This window comes from Anarhichas minor, unplaced genomic scaffold, assembly GCF_050575085.1.
Source record: "Anarhichas minor isolate MPS153535 unplaced genomic scaffold, ASM5057508v1 ptg000012l, whole genome shotgun sequence".
In the NCBI taxonomy this organism is placed as follows: Eukaryota; Metazoa; Chordata; class Actinopteri; order Perciformes; family Anarhichadidae; genus Anarhichas; species Anarhichas minor.
In genome coordinates, this window is record NW_027466458.1 from 2,386,889 (window position 1) to 2,409,791 (window position 22,903).

General features: G+C 46.4%; 1 protein-coding gene across 5 annotated transcripts in view; it reads right to left on the reverse strand.

The window, feature by feature from the left end:
- tnrc6c2 (trinucleotide repeat containing adaptor 6C2) overlaps nt 1–22,903 on the reverse strand; it is a 51,227-nt gene that overhangs the window by 24,979 nt on the left and 3,345 nt on the right. For 3 of the 5 annotated variants that reach the window (XM_076090237.1, XM_076090238.1, XM_076090236.1), the window contains exons 2-4: nt 15,454–15,554; nt 15,234–15,255; nt 5,363–5,773 (exon numbers count right to left, since the gene is read on the reverse strand). In XM_076090237.1, the coding sequence (XP_075946352.1) occupies nt 5,363–5,773; nt 15,234–15,255; nt 15,454–15,516 (496 nt within the window). In that variant the 5' untranslated portion in view covers nt 15,517–15,554. The remainder of the gene's footprint in view (nt 1–5,362; nt 5,774–15,233; nt 15,256–15,453; nt 15,555–22,903) is intronic. The other 2 variants (XM_076090240.1, XM_076090239.1) reach the window with 1 other exon arrangement.

Here is a 22,903-nt window from a genome sequence, read left to right on the forward strand (position 1 = left end):
GTGTTTTGACATGGAGGGATAGTCATGCTGTGAATAATATTCTTTCTCTACAATTTTCTTAGTTAGCGCGTGCATGCTTGCCACCCAATGAATTTGTAAAGAAAGGAACAAAACCAAAACAGCCGGTCCTTTCAGTTACCACTTCAAACCGTCAGAGGCTTGTAGGTGTTTTGTTTATGATGGCATCATTAAAAAGCCACTGACGTTACCCCTCTTTCCATTTTAGTCCCAGCTCTGTCAATGCCATCTTTGCAAGCAAAAAGAAGCGCCATTTTATCAGACCTGAAACATACATAGCCAGGGAGCTCAGAGACTGCAGCCTCAGGAACATTTTGTTCAGTAGACCCCTCACCCACCCGGTGCATCTCTTTCTTTCTCTCTCTCTCTCTCTCTCTCTCTCTCTCTCTCCCTTTGTCTCGGTCTCATTTGCACATTTTGTTTCCTGAAGAGTTGAAAAATAGGTTATATGATAAGTTAAACAAAGCCTGGAAAGCAGCCATACTTTTATCACGCCTGTCACAGACACTGTGAACGAGCCAAATTCCAAGCAGTAAAACTCACATAAAACAAAAAGGACAGAAAAAGGGAGTGCGTGGATGAAAAGGGGTCAGTCAGGGAGAAAGCGAGAGAGCCACTCTCAGAGTGCTCACACAGATATCCTCTTAGTATGTCTGAGAGCTAACTACCCACCAGTACACTGCTGCTACTGGCAGGCCGAGCTTGTATTAATAGCATGTGCGGTGTGTGCAGGCTTTTGTGCAAACTGAGTGCAGTACAAATAACGTGGGTAACAAAAGGGGAACAGTATTAGCTCCACAAAAGGAGTATTTATCGCTGGACTATTGCATTGGATTGCATTGTACTGTAATGGATGCTAGTGTGTAAATATGAACACATGTGGACTAATGCAAACCTCAACATGACCCGATTGTTCCCCTTTCGACTCCCGCAGACATTCCAATAGAAAGGTCTGCTGATTCTTGGCAAAGTCTTGATTTAGCTGGGGGGGGGGGGGGGACAGCAACAAAAGAGGGGACAATTATTTCCATCGACCATTTACAACCATGTGTCAGTAATGTGTTGCTGCTTCCACTCTGGTAGCAATTAGGAGGGCAGTCTCCTGTTAAGCTTTGTGAATGAAAAAAGGGTCAAACTACAGGGGCCCTCTATGGCTCCTCATGCTTCCAACAGGGAGCAAGGCTGCTCAGATACAGGCGTGTTCTCTTCAGAGAACCTGGACTGCAGCTAAATAACAGAAATACGCAAGAAGATGAGCTTCTGATAATGAGACTCGCTGCCATCAGAGAAAGGGGCAGGTAGCCAAGAATTAAATGCCTCGCCTCCCCTTTGAATGAAATGAGAGGCAAGGTGACATGAAGAGAGAGGGAGGTAGGGATAGATCGAGGGATAGTCTGGTGGGGGGGAGGTGTCGGCACTTGCAGTGGCGAGGGAAAAGAAAGGGAGACGGTGAGAGAAAACATGAACAGACTATGAGATACAGTGTGGCAATAAAATGGAATCCTCCGTTTGACGGTGAGCCGAAGGCTTCACTCGGTTTCCTCGGCGCAAACCGCCGGGTGATGTAAGACCAGAACGAGAGCAGGAGGGGACGTTTAGGAGCCTTTTGTCCTCAAATAGACCCTCTCCGTCTCCCTTTGAGGGGCGCTTTACGCCCCCCTCGTATCAAAGACGGCGTACTTGTTTTTCCGGAAGCGGGGAGGAATAGAAAGACTGAGGAAATGGTCACAGGAGGCTTTAAAAAGCTCATTATTCATGTCTGTTTACCTCTGCCGAGAGAAGAGGAAAAACAGGAGAGCGAGACCATGGTTTCCCTGACAGAGGCTGGATTAATTAAGCCACTAGGGGGTTCTCTCACTTACGTGTGTGTGTGTGTGTGTGTGTGTGTGTGTGTGTGTGTGTGTGTGTGTGTGTGTGTGTGTGTGTGTGTGTGTGTGTGTGTGTGTGTGTGCATGGGGCAATCTATACCTCCCTGGCTTCATTAGGGCCAAGTGCTCTTGTGATTATGATTTTAAAACATACAAGATCTAAGTGAGAGTTATTTTTACATCTTAATGGTACCATGTTTGAAGAGGCAGGCCTACATGCCCGTGAGAGGGTACTTGAAGAACATTACACGTTTTCTTTTATGAAAAGCAACACTCCGTTCCACATCCACACTGAGCATTTAACTTAAATAAGAGATATAAAAAAAAAACTAAAAAAAACAAACAGCTTTACCTGCAGATCAAAAGGGCCCAAATGAAAGGGCCAAGTGTTTTAACAGCGCCCAGCAGAGTGCCTTCTGGCTGCATTCTCTGTCTGGGGGACCAACAAACAGCTGTTGGGCCGCAGTTCCCACAGTCTTGAGAACCCCCCCCCACACTCCAGCACCTGCTACTGGGGAGCCTGTCTGGATGGCTGCTGGCTGCTCCGGACTACTTAATGGTCCCCAGTCAGCTGGAGAGACTGGGATGGCGGGTGTGGGACGGGAGGGAGGGAGAGGGGACAGGGGGTGTCTGTCTGGTGTTTGGGACAATTAAATGGGGTTCGGAGAGCGGAGGTTACGTGGGGGTGGTGTGAATGCCCCTTGAATTAAGAGGGGGTTGCCTTTTCAGACTTTGTAGATGGGGGCAGTGTGTGCGGATAGCCAGCGGGAATGTTATAAATCACACACACTTAAATTCAATATGGCTTTTTCTTATCAAAATGTGAGGAAAGTAACCAGAAAATGGGTCAAAGGAAGCACATTAAACCACCTTAGGATATCTACCCAATATTACTGCTGCGGCTTATGAACTAAACATGTGTGTGTATGTGTGTGTGTGTGCGCATGCTTGCATACCCTTTAAACTCAGCCAGCTGGCCTGCAAGGCAGACACAGATCTGAGAGGACGCAACTAGGTCAGACTAGTGTGCTCTTGCTGCTGCACAGCCACTACATCTATGTACATGTGTTCGTGTTTTTGCATGTGCGAGTGGAAGTGTGTGAAGGCACATCATCACATCCCTCTGGGCCACAGTAACCTCACCAGAGAAGTCAGAAAAAATGTCCTCAAAACAGGGTTCATCCCTTACCAACAGTTACACTGAAAACTTTCCATCCGTGCTAAATTATTATCTTATCTATGATAATGATGCATATAATTCTTGACTTTATGAATAACGTGATTCCATGTAATATGCTTCCACGGTAGAGTAGGCACAGAGTTGCAAATATGTAGCCTGGCAAACATTGACGTCATGCAGAATAAGGTGTTCTGTTGTAACTCCATTTCCATTTCAGATCCTTCATAATGCTACAAAAACCACCACAGCCGAACAAGAGAAAGACCTGGTCTAGTTCCATTTGTGTCGATTTTAAGTTATTTACCAAGCTTTGCTACTACTAAAGTAGTAATGTGTAATGTAAATATAGCAGAGGCAGTGCAGAAGTGCAGGGTAGTAAGTTGAACTACAACGTCCTCTCTCTCTAAATTATGTATGCCACAATCTTTGCATCAACAGGGCCACTAGCTTGAGGCTATTAGCGAGGCAGGCGGGATAGAACCGGCTGTGAGGGGGAAGCCCTCGAGACAAAAAAAAAAACGAGAGTGGAAGAAGGTGGAAACCCAGCCAATGGCTACTACGCCACGGGCTGTGTTGTACTGAGATGCCCTTGGGAAAACTGGGGCCAGGTGAAGGCCAGACAGGACAACAACCGCTGGACTCGGTCAATAATAATGACATTATAGGTTAATACTCTCAACCAGGCTCAACTTGAAGCCAAAATGAGAGATATATTCTTTTGAAATCTAAGGGCTGAGAGGTATTGCTTCTCTTGAGTGAGTTAAGCCTGCAGCCAAATTTAGTGCCTGAACCACAGCTGGGGAATCCCTGCACCGAACAAAAAGTCTTCATTGAATGAGCCACTAAATAAGGCACAACTTGTCCCCTTTAGTCTGATGCTGCGATTGGTGGCCCGAGTACGAGGATATCGGCGACAGAGCATACAAGGACCAGTTGCCTCTGTGATGCAGAGGGCTGTAGTTTGCAGACGAGCGAGAACTTGCACCAGAGCTGCTGCACATTTGTTTACGTTTGTCCCAGCGAGGCAAGCAGACACTCATGTGCGTTCCTGCTAACCTGGACATGAAGACATTGCGTGGTGTGCTACAGAGACATCCTTAAATCTATGTTCTTCACTGTGTCCTGTGCTAGAGGACGTGTGTGTACATCATTAAGCAGATGGTTGTGATTGCTTTACAAAGAAAAAAAAATAAAAGAAAAATTTGGACGAACGCACGCAGAAATAATGACAGCAATCAAAAAAAAAAAATAATTCACTGTGATGTCCATAAAGTGAGAGAGAAAAAAAAAGATATAATTGCCATGATATAAATAAATCATGGCCATCCTTTATTATCATATAGAAATACACACGAGCAGCCGCACAATGAGCACCTTGAGGCAGGTTCAGTATTAGTGATCTTAGGGGCCACCGGTGACTTCATTAAAAGATTACCGCTGGCTACGGAGGTCTGAGATGAGATGAGTGTATGTGTGTGTGTATGTGTGTGTGTGTGTGTGTGTGTGTGTTCTTGTGAGTCGAGCTAAAGAGCATGCAGAGGCTTGAAGAACTTAACCGTGTTTTTCTGACTTAGGCTAAAACCTCCAACCAGGATTTTTCCAAGGCTTGGAAAGAATTTGGCGTTATTATTGCCAATGTTAGAAGCACTTGCACATCCAGACCTGCACACCAATAGCACAGTTGGAAACGAGCATACAGCTATGAGACGGCCAAAGAAGTGGAAAGTAAGAGCAGCAGCCAATTTAAAACTGCTTAGACTTGAGTCCTACGTTTTAATTTGGCTTTAACTTGGTCAGCCTACCCACATCATTTAAGAGCTGTATCTGGACATCATTTAACACCGACAGGAAGTGAAGGTGCGCCGTTAAACTACAATTATAATCACCAGAATTTATTATGCTTAAAGTGCAGTAAATCTGTCAATGCTGCTTTGCACACCGCCGTATCTGTGCCAAGCCAAACCGAAAACAAACCCTGAAATATAGCTTAATGTGGGATCCTAAACAAAACCTGCATGTTACTGCATTTGTCTCAAAATTTGGGAATATCAAAGTGAATGTAACAAAGGTGGAAGCAGAGTGTTAGATTTAAAGGACGACTTAATTAGCTCATTGAGTGAAATATTACTAAACACGCAGCCAAAATATACTAAAATGAAAACAAAATCACACCGAAGTTTAAAGGGTGAAACAATTTGTACACAGCCCCCAAAAAAGCGTTAAAATGAAAAAACAAAAAACAAATCAGGAATCAAATCCAGGGCGATTTAAGTTTGTTTACTGTATTTACACAAACCTGGGTGGCGTTTGCTCGCAGTGGACGTGGCAGAGTTTGGGGAAGTGCTGCTGGTAGTCGTAGAAGAAGAAGAGTAAGACGATGAGGGCGAAGAGGAGGAGGAAGAGGAACAGGAGAGGGTGAGAGCGCTGAGGGCTCCTGCAGGCAGTGGCTGGCCTCTCTTCAGTAGCTGCTTGTGCTCCTGCTGGCGGAAGCGCGGGGGCACCTCTCTGGGCGGGTAGCGAGCACTGGCAGAGGACAACTGGCACTGCTGCTGAGGGGGAGTCTGGGTCGGGAGTTGGCTACTGGAGGAGGCGCGCTTGCCATTGCCAGAAGAAGAAGAGGAGGAGGAGGAGAGGGGCAGCGTAGGGCTGGCGGGGTGGAGGTGGTGGGGCGGGCCGGGACTGGGCTTAGTGGGAGCAGGCTCTGGCACTGGATGGACACAGCACACGGGCACACAGAAAGACACATGCAGGTAGCAAGGTATTAATGTCTGGGTTAACTCATTATTAGACCTTTATATAACCAAAAATATATTTGGCTGGGTAGTACTGACAAGTGTGGTTTTCCTGAGCATTAGTCCAGTTTAATCAATTCCTTGGTAGCCCAAATCATGTTTTTTTATGTTATATTATTACTTCATAATAGGATATTGTAGGGTTAACTAATGGTGCTTTCACAAAATATTTAGACAATCAGATTTTTGATAAATAATCATCAGTAATGTGGATATAATGACTAAGTGGAATAATAATACAGCAGCTTCAACAGTCTGGTAAGTTCAGAAAATGACATCACTTTACTGTAATGCAGCCTTTAAAACCAGAAAAAGACGACAATTATGACATGTTACGATACACAAAATCGAAGACGATATCTAGTCGCACGTCACGATATCAACATCATATCTGTATATTGCCCAGTTATGTTGCAGCAGTGTGTGATGGAACGGCCCAATTTGCCGGGAAGAATGTGCAACGGACAAATGTTCATCACGTCTCCAGAAATGTAAGTTTGTGCATAGTGCTCGGCAGGTGTGTATAATTGAATCTTTCAGTATGCACTGCACGTTGGTGTGGACTGTCCCTTTAACTGCCTCATGCAGCCTCTTGTCGAACATACGTTACTGGCCCAGACGCACTCTATGAAAAGGTCATAATTTTTTTCTGCTGACTGAACAAACACATGGAGACACCTCCTTTCCTCTTCATTAAACACACACACACACACACACACACACACACACACACACACACACACACACACACACACACACACACACACACACACACACACACACACACACACACACACACACACACACACACACACACACACACACACACACACACACACACACACACACTTTCCCTGTGGTTGCGGTGACCGGCCAGCCATCTAATTGAGCGTTAGCCCGAGTGGTGGTATTATTAGCAGGACCTGGACAGCTAGCAACCAAACAGATTGGCTTGGCTAAAGTTTGCTCTCCGGGGTGCTGAGGAAAAAATTAAATACTGTCGGACACCGAATAAATCCTAGTGAGGAAGCTGAAGAGGATGTTGGTGTGTGTCTGTGGCTGTATGACCCCATGAGGAACCTTAACTAGATCCAGTATGGCACTGCTTTTACTCCCTGCTGCTCAGAAACGGCTGCTTTCATTATAGCTGCCAATTGCTAGTGACCTGAGAGCTGCTGTGAATTTCTTGGTCCATGGGTAAATGCGTTGATGATGTTGTCTTCTATACTCCCTATAGATATGGCTGCTCTACACAACAGCTGAGGCTGCCTTCACTCAAGGGAGGAGGAGGGGGGGGAAGAGAGAGAGAGAGAGAGAGAGAGAGAGAGAGAGAGAGAGAGAGAGAGAGAGAATGAAATAGTGGGAAATTAATGCAATGGAAATAATTTGTTCATTAAAGCCTAACTTTGTCCAGTGTGAGAACTATTTCCTACAGTAGTGCTGTACTGTAGTGCTGGCAATTAACCACAAAGTGACACACACACACACACACACACACACACACACAGGCCAAAGCTGCCACACTGGAGGAAGTGCATTCAGAGCGCCAAAGGTATTCAGTGTGCCTGCCAAGAGCTCGTCTGAAAGCTGAAAAACAGAGGCCCTCTCAGTGAGCACAACACTAATCCAGAAGGCTGCCGACCTGCTGACACACAGAACAGGCAGTGATGTGTATCAAACTTCAATATGCGGCAACGCAGATAAAGTTCCAAAATAAAAGCCCTCTGCATAGAGGGAACTACATATGTAGTGCAGTATTTGAAGGCAAAACCTTTCCGTCTTCCATTGATGGACGCCCTTCACACACACACACTCACTTCCACACGGGCACAAACACGTGCGCCTCTACTTTTTTCCCAAAAACATAAAAATACGAGAGAGAGAGAGCGAGCGAGAGAGAGAGACTGCCCCCTCCAGCAGTATCTGGCTGGCTGTTGGCTTGGAACTGCAGCTGGTGACGCACATCTCTAATTAAATCCATCTCGGCCCGCCTGACGCTGCCTCGACCAATCAGACAGCTGGACGGTGAATGCCCTGCCCCCTTTCCTCACTGTCCTTTCCAATGGCCCAGGAACTACCGGGATGCAGTTTGCACTATTTGGTTGTTGCACGCTGCTCAAACAGAAGCCTGCCGACTGCAAAATTGTGTGCAGAAGTCTTTTAGATTAGAGGAATTGTTATTTAATATATTTTGAGATTTAAATGACAGTTAATGTACCAACTCACCGACTAGATGACAAGCAAGAAACTAAATTGAGAGGGGTGGTTATGTTCATGAGCAGAAAATAAAGCAAATATAAATCATTTAGCAGGTGGCCTAATTCAAAGATGAGCTCTTTGTCTTCTTCCACTTTTGTTCTCATCTCTGACAAACAGTCAAATAATAGTTTATCAGTCTCAAACAAAAGGGATTCCTATTTAATCTGGTATCCGTCTAATTTGCCAAATCCTTCTCTCACACACACACACACACACACACACACACACACACACACTTAGTCTTTGTGGAGGCAGATGAACCCAGAAGTCCCTTAGCTCACACACACCCTGCAGCTTCATACTGTGTCTGTGCTGTTGTAGTAACGACACAGACACTACATGTATCCATGCTGCAACTCCCTCATGTAGCATGTTTCTCCTGCACAAGCAATGGCATCCGTCTCTAACATAATCATGCTAACCTAACCCTAACCTGTTCAAATGCATTCATTTGTGCTCGCAACAAAAACAATGAACCTAAAATGATCTGTCATTTTTCATGAAAAGTGCTGCTGTAACACGATCCAGCTGGGTAACATGTAGCCATTTATAGTGTCATCTGTATTTAACAAGTGGATCAGTGAGAATGAATGTTCTCCTGAGAAGGAAGCAGTGTGTGTATGCACACTAACACACACACACACACACAAATGAGATGGCAAAACTGGAGGACAGCAGTATGTGTGAGAGACACACAGCTCCCCTCTGCCCTGAACAAACATAAACACATTTACTGAGACGCCTTTATTATTTTGAGGAGGAGAGATCTTTTCTTAATCCATGATGGATGGGTAAGTGCTTTTGAAGAGGAGGGGGTCGGCAAAAAAGACTACCAAGGAACGAATTAGAGAAACGTGGGGAAACCCCTCAGATGAGAGAGTGTGTCTGTAAAAGATTAAATGAGGAAAGTGAAGAGTACGCCGTCAGTGAGAGGCAGCGAAAAATCATCCACAGAGTGAATTAGTGAAGCTGCAAGCTTATTGCATTTCAACTGGATGACTAACAGGGTTTCTCTGCTTATTGAGCCCGTCCTGTGGGGGCTGAATTTAATTTCTAGAGCTATTAACTCTAATACCAAAAACATATTTCATACATTTCTATTCACATCTATATCTACAGATCAGGGGCTCACAAGTGATCCGTAATCATCCTCCAACCACAAAAGTGATGAAGAGGGAGAAGAAGAAAAAAGTTGGACTATGAGCAATCTGTCCAACTACATTAGACATTTCTAACTGTTGGATATCATCTTGGTAAGAAACCAACACATGATGCGGAGAGACAAAAACAGACTGCTAAAAATAATCATTTCACCAACTCTACTGGCAGAGGTAAGTGCAGAAGTTACAGCGGTGCGAGCGAGATGTTGTGAAAACCAAATTTAGACTTTAATGCGCTTGTGGCCTTGGTACCGCTAATTGTAGTTGAAAAGGAGAACCAATTAAATTAGCATTTTGTATCAAGTGCACTGGAAATTCCATTAAACCCTCCAGCTGAGGTGCTCTCTGCAACCTTGCACCAAACTTTTAATTATAGCCCTTCTTCACACTATATGGTTAATTACACACAATGAGAGAGAGCGACGGAAAGAGCAACTGCGTACGGATAGAGAGCAAGTGAGCATAGACGAAGAGAGGGGTGGGGGGGGGGGGGGGGGGGGGGGGCATGCAAGGCAGAGGGAAATGCATAAAGAAATCAGATATAGAGTTAATAATCCATATGGAGGCATAGCGGGCAAGACGGTGGGGTATCGGTTATCGAACAAGAACAACTGTCACATGAGAACAACTGTGATTGGTTCCCTGAGCCCAGTGCCAGGCGGCGCAGGTTCCCACATCTCCTCTGTCTATTGTCTGCAGAGCCACTTTATTATGCAGCCATGTTTATAGCAGGGGGGAGGAATGTAGCAAACACACGGGCCTGTATGCCCCACACAATGGTGCACTTCTTGATCCAATAAAAGCTACGAGGTGGAGGAAGGGATATACAGCGTGTCGTCTGTGTACATTGTATTACATGCTGCTGGAGTGATTTTAAAGAGGCGCACGGTCGTGTGGAGCAATATTTTTCTTTTTAGCTTTTGAGAAAAGAAGCGTTTCTGTGCCTTAGTTAAAAAAAAAGTAGTGAGACAAGGTCCACCAGGTTTTGGTCGGAGAAATCGCATCACAAAAACATGGCGGCAGAGGCACAAATAGATAACAATACGAGTTTAAATTCACGACCTTCTCCAGACCACGCTTCCTCATTTCCTTCTGCAAAGCACATTTAGGGCTCATTGCTCATTTTTGCCTCCCCTCCTATGGAAGTCCTCACATTACTCAATACGTGACTATATTCTCTTTCACAACGACACGTTTGACTCTGTAACCGAGATTTTTTTAATTTTATTTTTTGGTCACAGAAGGCAAAGGAGGGTCAAGTGGGTGCGTCTCTATGAGGTCCCATCTGTCAGTATTAGTGGAGAGGAACAGAAACACCCTCACTCACACACGAAGTAAAAGGCAAACATTTCTCACCCCTCACCCTTCCTATAACGGGGGTTCGTTGCTATAGGGACTGACAGTTGCCTTACGCACCTCCATTTGCCTCGTGACCCCCCCGCCTGTGCCTCCAGTGACCTCTTCCCATAACACGCCTCTTTCACCCTCTCTCTTTAATTAGTGACCCCCCCCCCTCTTACTCAATGCCAAGCTCTTTTCTCGGTCGCTCATCTCAGCTGTGCCTCTCCGGCCTGTTAAGATTATGAGTTGCCCTGACAAACCCCCTCCCCCCCTTTTCTTTTTTTGGGGGGGGGGGGGGGCTTTTTAGCCCTAATAGTAGCTAACTCGCTTAACAGGATCATACTACACCTCCGTCCAAGGTCAGTGCCTGAGGGCAACCACTGCCTGAGGAGAGAGAGGTCTTTTGAACTTGATAGATATGAAGCATGACGCGTGCCATCTTAAACCTGTTAAGGCTGAAGATGTGCTCTCCCAAAAGTCAGAGCCCCGGGGACAAAGAGCATAGGGAACACAGTGGACAAACGGGAGCACCACTCATTTGCACTACCAATGTGAGTTCCCACATTTGTGTATATAATATATAGCATTATAACCATCCACTGAAATAACCTCAGAGTCAAATTCAACCTGTAAGGTGGTACTGGTTTCTATTTAACTGCTTGTTCCACAATGGCCAGAGGGACGAGTGGGAGGAGCCCCTTTATGACGGCGTACCGCCAGTCTGTGAACCCCACGGACATGGATGTGAACACCTTTGCTTCAAAGCGCAGGCTGAACCTCCATTCATATCCGTCGAGCTACATCCTATTAATCTGCCCTGATATTTGACATGAAGCAGCTCACGGTTGGGGGAGGAGGTGACGGGGGAGGGGCCAGAGGCCCCAAATGGGCTCGCTTGTCAGCAGCTTGTGAGTGATCATACAACAACGAATGCGCAGAGAGGGAAGCATTGTTTGAGTTTGTGCTCCCCTCTTGTTTCTCCTCTCTCTCTGCCCCCTGTCTCTCCCCTCCATCCTTCACTCGCCTCTCCCACTTGACATGCACACCGGGTGAGCACACAGGGGGGTGAGAGAAAGAAATTATGCTTGGCAGTCATAAATCCACAGGATGTAATTCACAAGCTATTCACTATTAATTCATGGAGTGTTTGTAAATTGTGGTTAACAGAAGGGAAAAGCAGCCCGAATGCTAAAGCAAATTAGCCTCTAATTAGATTGTGATTCGTGAAATAGCCTTTTCAAAAGTGTTGACGCAATTAATAGCATGTGAAATAGCGAATTAAGCCAACGCCGCATTATACGACGCACTCGTGTTTGCTTTGAAAAAAAACATAATGCCGTTATCGCCAACGTGACACCGTGCAAACGGGGCTTCTCCTCAGATGTGGTCGCCGGGCCGAGCACATCGCGGCGGAAGAAGAAGCCGGTGGGTGAGGAGGAAAGTCGGGGGACGAGGCAGAGACAGGCATCGCATTTGTTCTCCAACCATTCAGCAGTGTGAGATTTTCTGATTATTGTGGTGCAGGGACGCACCGTGGTTTTATTGTGACTTCCTGTGCCTGTTTGTGTAACTTTCCTGCTAACCTGAATAATATTTGTGGGTGCGCGCACGCGCTTGTTATGGGGCCCTTTGCTGCTTTGCGATTCCAAAATGTGAGCGTTTCCTTCAGTCGCAGAGCAGATTGAAAGGCTCCGAGTCGCTGTCGGGAGGAATGCGCGCGTCTTTTAATATTGCTCGGCAGACACTCGCTTTTCAGATACCCCTCGTGCACTCCTCTGTGTGTGGGAACATGCGCCTGTGTCTTGGCACGCGCATGCTTTTTGTCAGGTATGTGTAGCAGTCAAGCTGACTGATTGTGATTGCAGTGGCGGCAGAGATTGTGATGAAGCTGCGCGTGTGCTGGGGGTGAATAATCAGCATCCCTCTGAGGTAATGGGGACCAGGAGGGAGGGAGGGAGGGCCCTGCATCAGAGGTCCAGTCTTGTGTGTTTGTGTGTGTATGGGGGAGGTGGGCTGGGGCAGCGAGACCCTGCCTCCTGGAACCCTTGCGTTCAGAGAAGCTCCATGCCTAATGGGGGGCAGAGGAGTTAATTCCGCTGCGCCGAAGCTTTATCTCATTTTCATACATATGAACGCGCGCCAGGCCGAGATCGATTACCGCAAACAAATTGGAATGCCCGGGACCAAGGAGGGCCTGCGGAGAGGAAAGCACAGAAAGGTGGGGGAGGTGCTGTGCAATGTGCATGTGTCTATGAATTTCTGAGAGAGTGTATAAGGAAGGCAACATTCTCCGATATGGATGGAGAGACACAAATCACAACCGCATACTGATTTTCTCCCTGCACACACACACACACACACACACACACACACACACACACACACACACACACACACACACACACACACACACACACACACACACACACACACACACACACACACACACACACACACACACACACACACACACACACACCCCTATTATTTAGTGTCACGGATGACAACTCACTCCGGTTGATGCCACCTTCCTTTTGAAAGATATTGCCGATGGGAGGTAGTGAGCAAACTCAGAGGTCCTGATGGCTCACTGAACGATAAGTCTTCAAACAGGCTTCCCCCCCTATTTTCTTTATCTTTCGGTCTACATGAGCGCCCGCTAACATACACACAATTAGTTTCTTATTCTATGTCCCTTTCCCGCTCTCTCTCATTAAACATACCATAAAACAAATGTCCACGTCATTAGCCCTATTCTGTATCGGCACCGTCATTGACTCCCGATGGTCATTTTTGGCTCTCGTCTAAAGTGCTCACTGCTTCATTACTTTCTTTCCTCCCTTCCTCTCCATCTTTCTAGTTCGGAGCTGTAGCCCTGTCCGTGGGCCTCTCTCACAGGCAGAGTTTTCAATACCTCCTTCTCTTGACTCTCGGCATTTCCTTTGCCGCTCCCGTCAGCGACACTTGGTACAGCCCGCGTGCACACGTCACACACACTGTAGTGAGGAAGTATGAAGGCTGTGATAACGCTTTCCATTGCTTCGGCTCTAATCCAGGGCACATTGGGTTTGAAATGAAACGGTCAACGCGATGTTCAACGGCCAAACTAGAACCAAAGCCAGTCACCTGACCTCCACCCAAATTAAAGTCCCTGAACCAAGCAATACGAGCACCACAGGGGAAGACACCAAACGTCTGCTCACTTCATTTCAGTTCCAACGTGCTGCAACACAGAGCCAAACCAAATAGAATTTTTTTTAAAACACTACTGCCCTGTTGCTGCAACTGAATGTTTAAATACAAGGTTTTCCACCGTCTGACAACCACAAAACACTCACCAGCCATTTCTCAGTCAACAGTCTCGACGAACCACCACCACCATCACACCGTTGAGCAAGGCCTTTAAAGCCCAACTGCTCCACGTAAAGATAAGAATGTGGTTGTAAAAGACAGCTTCCAGGTGTGAATGTAAACTATGAAGCAGGGTGTTCCTGGAAAAGCAACTCTCCCCTGTGTAAAATAAAAAAACAGAAGCTCTACACAAGAAAACATTCTTGTTCTCTCCTTAAGTTCTCTTTAAATACTATTTGTGACAGAGTATTGTACATACAGAGAGAGCGTACACACATTTTGGACTGAATTATAATGACGCCTGGAGAGGTCTGAATTTATTTCCATCTAAAATCACTCAAGCACAAGAACAGTGGCATTAAATGCGTATTCAAATCAGAAGCATCTAGCTTTGAGTGGAGGCTTTGAAACTTGGATAATAGGCCGAGCTCACAGTCTAAGCTAGTGACACACACACACACACACACACACACACACACGGAGGGCAATTAAATAGACGGGTCAGAGTTCGAGGCGAGCCGTGGTGACCTTTGTTAAAGGCCCAACAGCTACACCCAGATGGCCAAGCTGTTGCTTGCACTGCTGGAGGGTGGGCACGGGCATCGATGTAGATTTCTTAAGAAAGATCATAGGTACAACCATTTCTATTTCTTGAAGCAACTGAGGACAGCAGCGGCAACTCCAGGTGTTTTGTAAACATCTAAAAAGATACATGTCACAGCGGTGTTCCTTTAAGAGCTATTTCGGCATCTTAAGACGAGATCGAGGGCACGCGAGGACACCGTTCTTTCAGATTCACTCGCTGTGCCTTTGAGCTTAACTCCATGCCCTTCTTTTATTCCACTCTTCCTCTGTGCCCCCCCCCCCCACTCCTCTTTACCCACACCACACTCAGTGGGCTGTCTTGGTGCCCTCACGCTTCACTGCCTGGTGCTGCGGGCGTACTGGCCGTCACTCTGCATCGCTCTGCATTACACTCCACTGTATTTGCTCTGCTCTATGCATCTGTGTGTGTGTGTGTGTGTGTGTGTACACGTGTGTTGGAGAAACAGAGAGTCAAACGGCACAATTGTGCATGCATGTGCAAAACGTGTGTGTCCATCTGTGTACGAGAATGATAAATGCAGTGTGTGTAATGCATGAATAATGTGTGCGTGTGTCTTTACGGGTCAGTGTGCTGTTAATCAGAGCTGATTAATGCAGATCAGTGGTTGGAATGTAGTTTTAAATGAGAGGGGGCAGTTTACGTGACCATGACACTCACCTTTGGGTTTCTGATCGGCAGCCTGCAGGGAGAGAAGAGAGAGGAAAAGGAATTAGGAACTTCATTCAAATCTGTGAATAAAATCAAGAGCGTCTTGCCAAATTCTAGACTTTATTCGACAGGTAAAGGACAAGTGTTGCTGAGTAAGGTGATCCTATCGTGTTTCAGCTGCTGAAGTCAGTTGTCGTTGCTACTGATTGTAATAAAAGTCCATCGTCACCTTTTTCTGAGCGACGTCCGTCTTGGTCTTTTCTTCTTGTTTTTTCTTTTTCTTTTCTTCCATCAAATGGTTCTCTTTCTTCTGTCGCTAGCTTCTCTCAGCTGCCCAAAGAGAAGAAGAGAGGGAGCAATGAATGAAACATGAAGGGCTGGAATTGGTGAGAAATATCCCTCACAAAAATTGTGTTCGCAAACGCACGCCGTGCATGTTAACCTTCAACCCCTTCCCTTTTGATTTAAGTGTAAGCCAATTCACAATCCTCAACCTCAAACAGATATCATGGTGCTTCTGAGAAACACTTTCCCTCATGGTCGAAAACTGTAGAATGAGAAGGTGGAATGGAGGGGTTATAAAGAGAAAGGGCACACATGAGTTAGAGAGAGAGAGATAAATACAGAGAAAGAGAAAGAGAGAACAGTAAGAGTGTAAAGACCTGGTTTACAGACAGCAGGAAATGGCAAGAAGATAAAAAGTGAAGGGATTAAAAGGACGACAACTTAAAGGCCAACAGACTGACAGAATAGGAAACAAGGTCTTTAAAAAAAAAAAGAAATATCCGTTTCCAGTGGGCGCGAGTCAAACTAGCTAGATAGCTAGCCCGAGGGGCCACGGAAACTAAGTGCTTCTTTTCAGCCCGTCTTTCCTTTGGCTCAGCTTTAGTGACAGCTCCTGGAAACTATTAAGAGGCATGAGCTGGGCCAGAGGGACTGAATGTGTGTGTGTGTTGACTCTTCACTAAGTGCAATGGACACTAATCTATGAAACAGGACTGTGCCATATCAAATCAATGATACCACTCTCCAAAACGTGCAAATACAGTCAATCATCTTCATGCCAGTCTAAAATAATGGTCAATTCCTATTTGTTAGCCATCCTGCTAAGAGTGCACGCACACACACACCTTGTACAATAAGCCATTGTTCTTCTTCCTTGTGAACTTAAAGAACATGACTTTCTCTTAAAATTTGTACTGAATTTCCGCTTCTAATGTGTGTGTGTGTGTGTGTGTGTGTGTGTCCTTTTTTAACAGTTGTTGGTTGATCATCTCACCTAATAACGGACTTTGTTAGCGTAATAGCTAAAGTATGATATCCAAATGTGGTCCGACAATTAATAGCAATTTAATTAAGTAAAGATGACAAATATTTACTGGTTCAAGTTTGATATCATTAAGATTTTAAAGTGCTGATCAGACAAAACAAGCAAAGCAAAAAGCTGAGAGATTAATCAATAATGGAAATCCTTAGTTGAAGCCCTTACGTTGATTCATATGTGCCAACACAGGGCTCGAAATGAATCAAATCCTGAATGTATGAATGAACCATTACGCTCATAACAGAAGATTAATGAAAGGCCCGCCTCCCACTGTGCTGCCCACTGGCACGGGGATGGAGCTGTCCATCAGGAAGACAGGACAAGCCTCGCAGAGACTCCCCGGTGGTGGCGTTATGTCTTTATGGCCGTAAGGGAGAGAAAGAAAGAGAGAAAGTAGACAAGCGTTCGACCACACAGACAGAATAGGAGTAGAACGGACACCGAGCTGTTTTCCATTGGAATTAGCAATGTAGCTAACTCGCGGCTAGTTCCGCCATGCTTTAATGCTGCACTGGTTACACAAAATGAGCTGAACAAAGATGTCACTCATCTGGCAATACTCCTATTCTCTTGCTATGGGTTGGACTATACAGATGGGCAGAGAGACAGAGGAAGACGGACATTGAACACTTATCAACAGTGAGAAAGTTGGGTTATTTTGCACTTCTTCATTCCCTGTTCCCCTTTTCATTGCTTCTCTAATACGCTTTCTTTCTCTCACCCTATCTCTCTTACATTCACACAGTCCTATTTTTCATACTGAGGAGTCTGTGTGTGTGTGTGTGTGTGTGTGTGATTGTGCTATCTCAGCAGCTAGGGGAAGGCCGCCCTCAGGTAATAAATAGGAGCTCAAATTATGTGTGGGACAGAGAGAAAGAGAGAGGGGGGGGGGGTACAAGCGGGAAGAAACTGGCTTTTGCCATTAACACTGTGTGCTAGATTATTTGTTTTTATGCCGCCATCAGTTGCTAGTTGCAGAGGCTACACCCACATGAATACTCTGTTCTGATCTCTCTGCTCTCCGTGCACACAATCTCCGTCCATGCTAACGTGCCTGAAAATGGGCATCACGTGACCATTCACGCACACTGGGCATGAGCGTGCCGGTGCAACAAAGTAAGCAGGTTGACAACACAGCCGCAATAACAGCATGCCTTCTACTAATGTCGGCAGCAGCGGTATTATGAAATGCAGGATTCTACCGCACAACAGCTGCTAACTATAGACGACAAGGTCTACAACGCCTGCCATTCGTTTTCCATGTTGAATTAACCAACTGGTGGTCGGAGCTGATGTCATTTGTTGTCTTCCCGAAAAGTGTCACATGACAGGGGTGTGACGAATCAGGGAAAGGGAGCTTCATGACTGATAAAACTAAATCAAGACGCAAACTTGAATCTGGGTCAGCAGCGCTTTTCAAAAGTCTATATTTAGGGGTTTCGAAAACACCAGATTAGCATGGACGCTAGGTGCGAACATAGCAAAAGCAAAACGTATTAGCGTGGATGTAGCCAGAGCATCTATACGGCTGTGTCATCTTTATAGTCTCACCTTTTACCCCCCAAGGGGTACAAATACTACAACAATACAACCAGATGCGCACAACTTTATATTTGTTATCTATCTCGTTCCAGAGATGTCAATACAATATAGAAGGCCTTCTGCCTTTTTACTGTCACGGTGGCAACAGCCTGGTAGACAACAGTTGTCTTTTGAGCTGACGTAGCCAGTGCCAAACTTAGCTTCCCTCCTGACCTCCTTTGCCCCATATATAACCGTACCTCCCCCTCACTCAGTGCTGCTGACACCAGCACGTCCTCCGCAATGACTCCGGGGTGTTCCTGTGCTGCTGCCCGGCATCAGGTTCACCCTCACTGGCAGTGTGCCACTGCAGTTAGGCAAAAATATGTCCCGTCTTGAGGCTTACTGACCTACACAGCAACAGCGTGTCGTTCAGCCTCTTCCTTACATTAAAGAGGCTTAGATCACCACAGCCAACGGAGAGACAAATGAATGCAAAGCTAGCTCTGTGGTACATCTAGCTTAACTTAGCACAAATACTAAAACCGTAGTCTAGCCTCAATTAAAAGTAAGAATGATATGCTTAATGCATTGTTTTTTTTTTAACATGGATCATAGCTCATCGACGTGTCCAAGATGCAGCAGTGTGTTGACCCAAGACTTAAGTCTTAAACCTGATGAGTCCGCGAAAACTTGAGGTTTAAGGTTGGATCTGTAACCCCCTCACATTATCAGATAATGTGGGTCGAACACGGTACCGCCCAAGGTCCCAGACTGAATGTTGGGGGGGGGCGTTCCAAAACTCCTGTAGTCTGAGCCCAGCTTTACTGGCTTTTCTTAAGAATACAGACTTGAGTAGGAAAAACATCCCAAAACTGGGGCCGCTGGGACATTGTGAAGAAACTGCATTATGAGGCAGTATCCTCTCTTCCTGTTCTGCACAAAAACAGCTCCATACCCCGGGACTATAGGGCTTAAGCTATAGAGGAGGCGGCATGACAACAGCAACACACTGTACGGGAACGAGGGGGCTAGAAACACACACACACACACACACACACACACACACACACACACACACACACACACACACACACACACACACACACACACCTTTTTCTGCCAAGGATGTAGAGGAGAGGGAGGAGGAGAAGGAGAGATGGGAATGGGGGGGATGAGAGGACGGGAAAAAACAGGCGGAGGATGAAAGCAGACGCAGAGCAACACCAATTAAGAACGACAGCCGCCGGAGAACCAGACAGGGCACAGAGAGAGAGAAGAGAGAGAGACTGGAAGAGGGAAAAAAGAGAAAGAATCCTCACTGGAGCAATGGAGGAGTTGGGGGGGACTGAACATAGCACTATTGAGGCTGGCAGACGAGGAGAGATGGGCGGGTGCGAGGAGGGGAGGTAAGAGAAAGAGGAACCAAAATATCCACGCACCTTGATCGCTAGTATCTACAGATGCAGAGAAGAGCGAGGGGTGATGGGGAAAACCAAGCAAGGGTGATAGAAAAATTGAATAAACGGGGGAGTAGAAAGAGCCGCGCTCGTGTGAAGACTGAGCGAGACAAAAGGAGAGGGAGAGACACCGGGAGAGAACTCGAAAAGGGAGGGAGAGGTGGGGGGATTGGAACTGGAAGGAAAACATGCAGCTTCACGTGTTCTGAAAAGGCTGTCAGATCAACCGCAGACACAACACCAATCACAAAGCACGGGGCAGAGGAGGAAGGAGACTTTCCTCTCTCTGCAAAAAAAAAAAAGAAAAAAGAAAAGTAATATGGTTCGGTCCGTGGCCACGGAATGTGGTAAATCCACTCTCCACCAACAGCCATCCATTCCTGTGGCGTTAGGGGAAGCCACAGGGCTCTCCAGAGCCTTATTACATGGGACATTATCATCCTTACCTGGGGAATAATCCCTCAAAACCCGCTACCGACCTCAACTGCTCCCCACAAATGTGTGTGGGTGTGCATTTGTGTTGGGCCTGTAAATTCTACAGTTGATAAGCGAGCTATAACAATGTTGTTGTGCGCGTTTCCATCCCGCGGTCACGCCGACAGCCTTGCCGCCGGCCGCTTGGTTAGCGAGCATTCGGTGCACACCAGCTACGCTTTCAGCAGGTGGAGAGAGCGCCTCGTGGAGATACATGCAGCGCACGCCTTTGGTACTAGGCCGGACCTGCTCAATGGACTGTGGCAGAAATATTCTTGGTTGTTAGAATCCGTAGGCGAGGGACTGATTGAGGGCGAACGGGTGGGTGGAGAGAGAGAGAGTCAAAGAATCAGACGGCGAGAGGCAGACCTGCGTTATAAATAACAGCTTTGAGGTTTGCCTCCAGAAAATTAGCTCTCAGTGTCTTGCCTGCTTCCTCTGCCAAGTCGATATGAAACTTTAACACGATGGCAGCTCATTAAATAGGAAAAACAGCACAATGCACAAGACCAAGCAGGCCTGCTCCCCGCCAGCACCGCAGCCAAAGCTTATTGAATTCAAGGAGAAGCCGTCAAGCCGAGAGCGTCGGTGTGTGCGTTTCTCTGTACTTCGTACTGCGTACGCCTGCATCTTTTGCTTATTTGTTTTAATCTGTGCAGCCGCCTGGCAGCGTAGAAGCTGTGAGGTGACTCCCTGTCAAAAAGAAGGTCTGGATAGTTATGAGGTGCTATTAGCGTTAATACCTGATTAACCTTAAGTTCCTCGAAATTTGTACCGAGGAGGCCACATAAGAGCTTTGGTTGGCTGCTTGCGATTCAAACTGCAGTTTGATCACCATTCAGCCTACAGTATTATCAGTCTGCAGCTAATCGTACAGGTTTATCTACATGTCAGTCAACAGCGTAAGCAATAACACAGACTCGGAAATAGCTTAGGAGGAGAGAGGTGAGGACATGAAAAAGCAGGGAGACGGATGGAAGTAACGGCCCCCTCTGTAAAGCAGCAGGGGTGACGGTAGAGATGTAGAAATACCAGGGAAAGCTAGCGTGGACATGTTTCCATGTTGAGCAACAAATGATCTAGGTTTGCTTTATTGTACTACTGAGAGTGAGCATCCCGAGGTCAACCCTCTCAATATCTTATATCCTGTAGATGTGCATAATAGCTCATGACATAGTTCTTACAAAACAGATAATTCTACCTCGGCAATTTTGGTAGCAAAAGGTACAATATGATGATGAGTCAGGCTAAAAGCTTACTTGACAAATTATTTTGTATCCTCAGATACTCAGTGTCTTAATCAACAAAAAATAGCCTATGTCAAACTCTGGCTGCTGTTAAAACTTAATCTGCCCGCAATTTAACGAGGTCACAACTCCAACATCACAAGATACGTCTTGTTGGTAATTTCCAGCTAAGTCCTTAAAACACACTGAATGAAAACACTTGAACTTCATCGATTGCACTCGAGTTGATTATGGCAATAAAACAAACATTCCCAAGACAGCAAAGACAAACAAAATAAAAGACCTGAGCTCACTAGCCATGGCCTCATCATAGGGGAGAGCAGAGCATGCTGGTGCTATTCACACAGACGTAACAGAAGGCTTTGGAAGTGCTGTGGGGCCTAAGTCCTTTTACATAACCAGCTAGGCCGTCTAATGTCGGTTTGGAGCAGGAAAAAAGGGAACACTGTAGTCCTGCATATTCTCCGTTACCCTCCATGTGACGGGCTCTCTCCTTCTCCCCACGTCCCTCCAATTAGCCGACGAGGAGCAGGGGGTGGGAAAGGGGGGGGGCCCCCCCCCCCCCACCGAACCTCGGGCACATTGAACATTCCCCTGGACCCCTGCCAAGACTCACAGGCAGCAGCTCGACAGTTCCAGCTTGGCATCCCCCAACCTCCCTACTGCCTGCAACCCCGGGCCTGGCTTACCCTTAGTGGGGCCCCCTTAAGCTCTGCCCCCTCCGGTGGCACACAAGTCGGACAAGAAGGTGGGGGGGGGGGGGGGGGGGGGGCTACACGGACGCCGCAACACACATTGGACTCTTTGGTTATAACGCTCCGATACCTTTTCCGTGCAAAAGCCCTGTATATGAACTACTACATGTGAACTACTACATATGTATATGACATACTAAAAGTATATGACATACTAATCTACTGGAACAGGAGGTGAACCCGAGTACTACTGGTGACCACAACATACCCAGTGGCTGCCCTTCACATGGAACTGAAGCTATACTTTAAACCTTTCCTTTGAAGAACTATGCATTGTTTTACCATATTAAAAAAAATAAGTGAATGCAGCTCACACTCTTGACACACTTGGAAGAGTCTACTTTGGCAGATAAGATTATGACTATCATAACACGAGATCCCCGTCTCATTCCAAAGCTGATTAGTGTCAGAACCCAGGATGCGTAAACCGTGTAGACCCGGTCACTAATGGCGTACATGCAACATGTACATCTATAACAACGGCCAAACCAAACACAAGTGGCTGGCAAGTCTTTATACCCCCCCCCCCCTTTGACTTCAAAATAGTCATCCAGAGAGCAGAGGAAGAAGGTAACAGCTTTTGGCAGCCTCCCATTGAATCCAGCTGATTCTACAGCCCCCCCTCCTCCTCCTCCTCCTCCTCCTCCTCCTCCTCCCCCTACTGCAGCAGCACCCTGCGGCAGTGTTAAGCGCGTTATCTATCAGCACTGTGCCAGTGGTTTGAAAAGCCACATAATCACCGGCTCAGTGACTACCGCAGACAGACCTGGGCTAAGGTCAATGACGGCGAGAAGTGATAGACGACACAAGCCACTTTTCCAAAGCACAACTAAGTGGGATTTACCAGAGCAAACACAAAATGTCTGACGGGCGATGGAAAGAACTTTGTTTGTTTGAT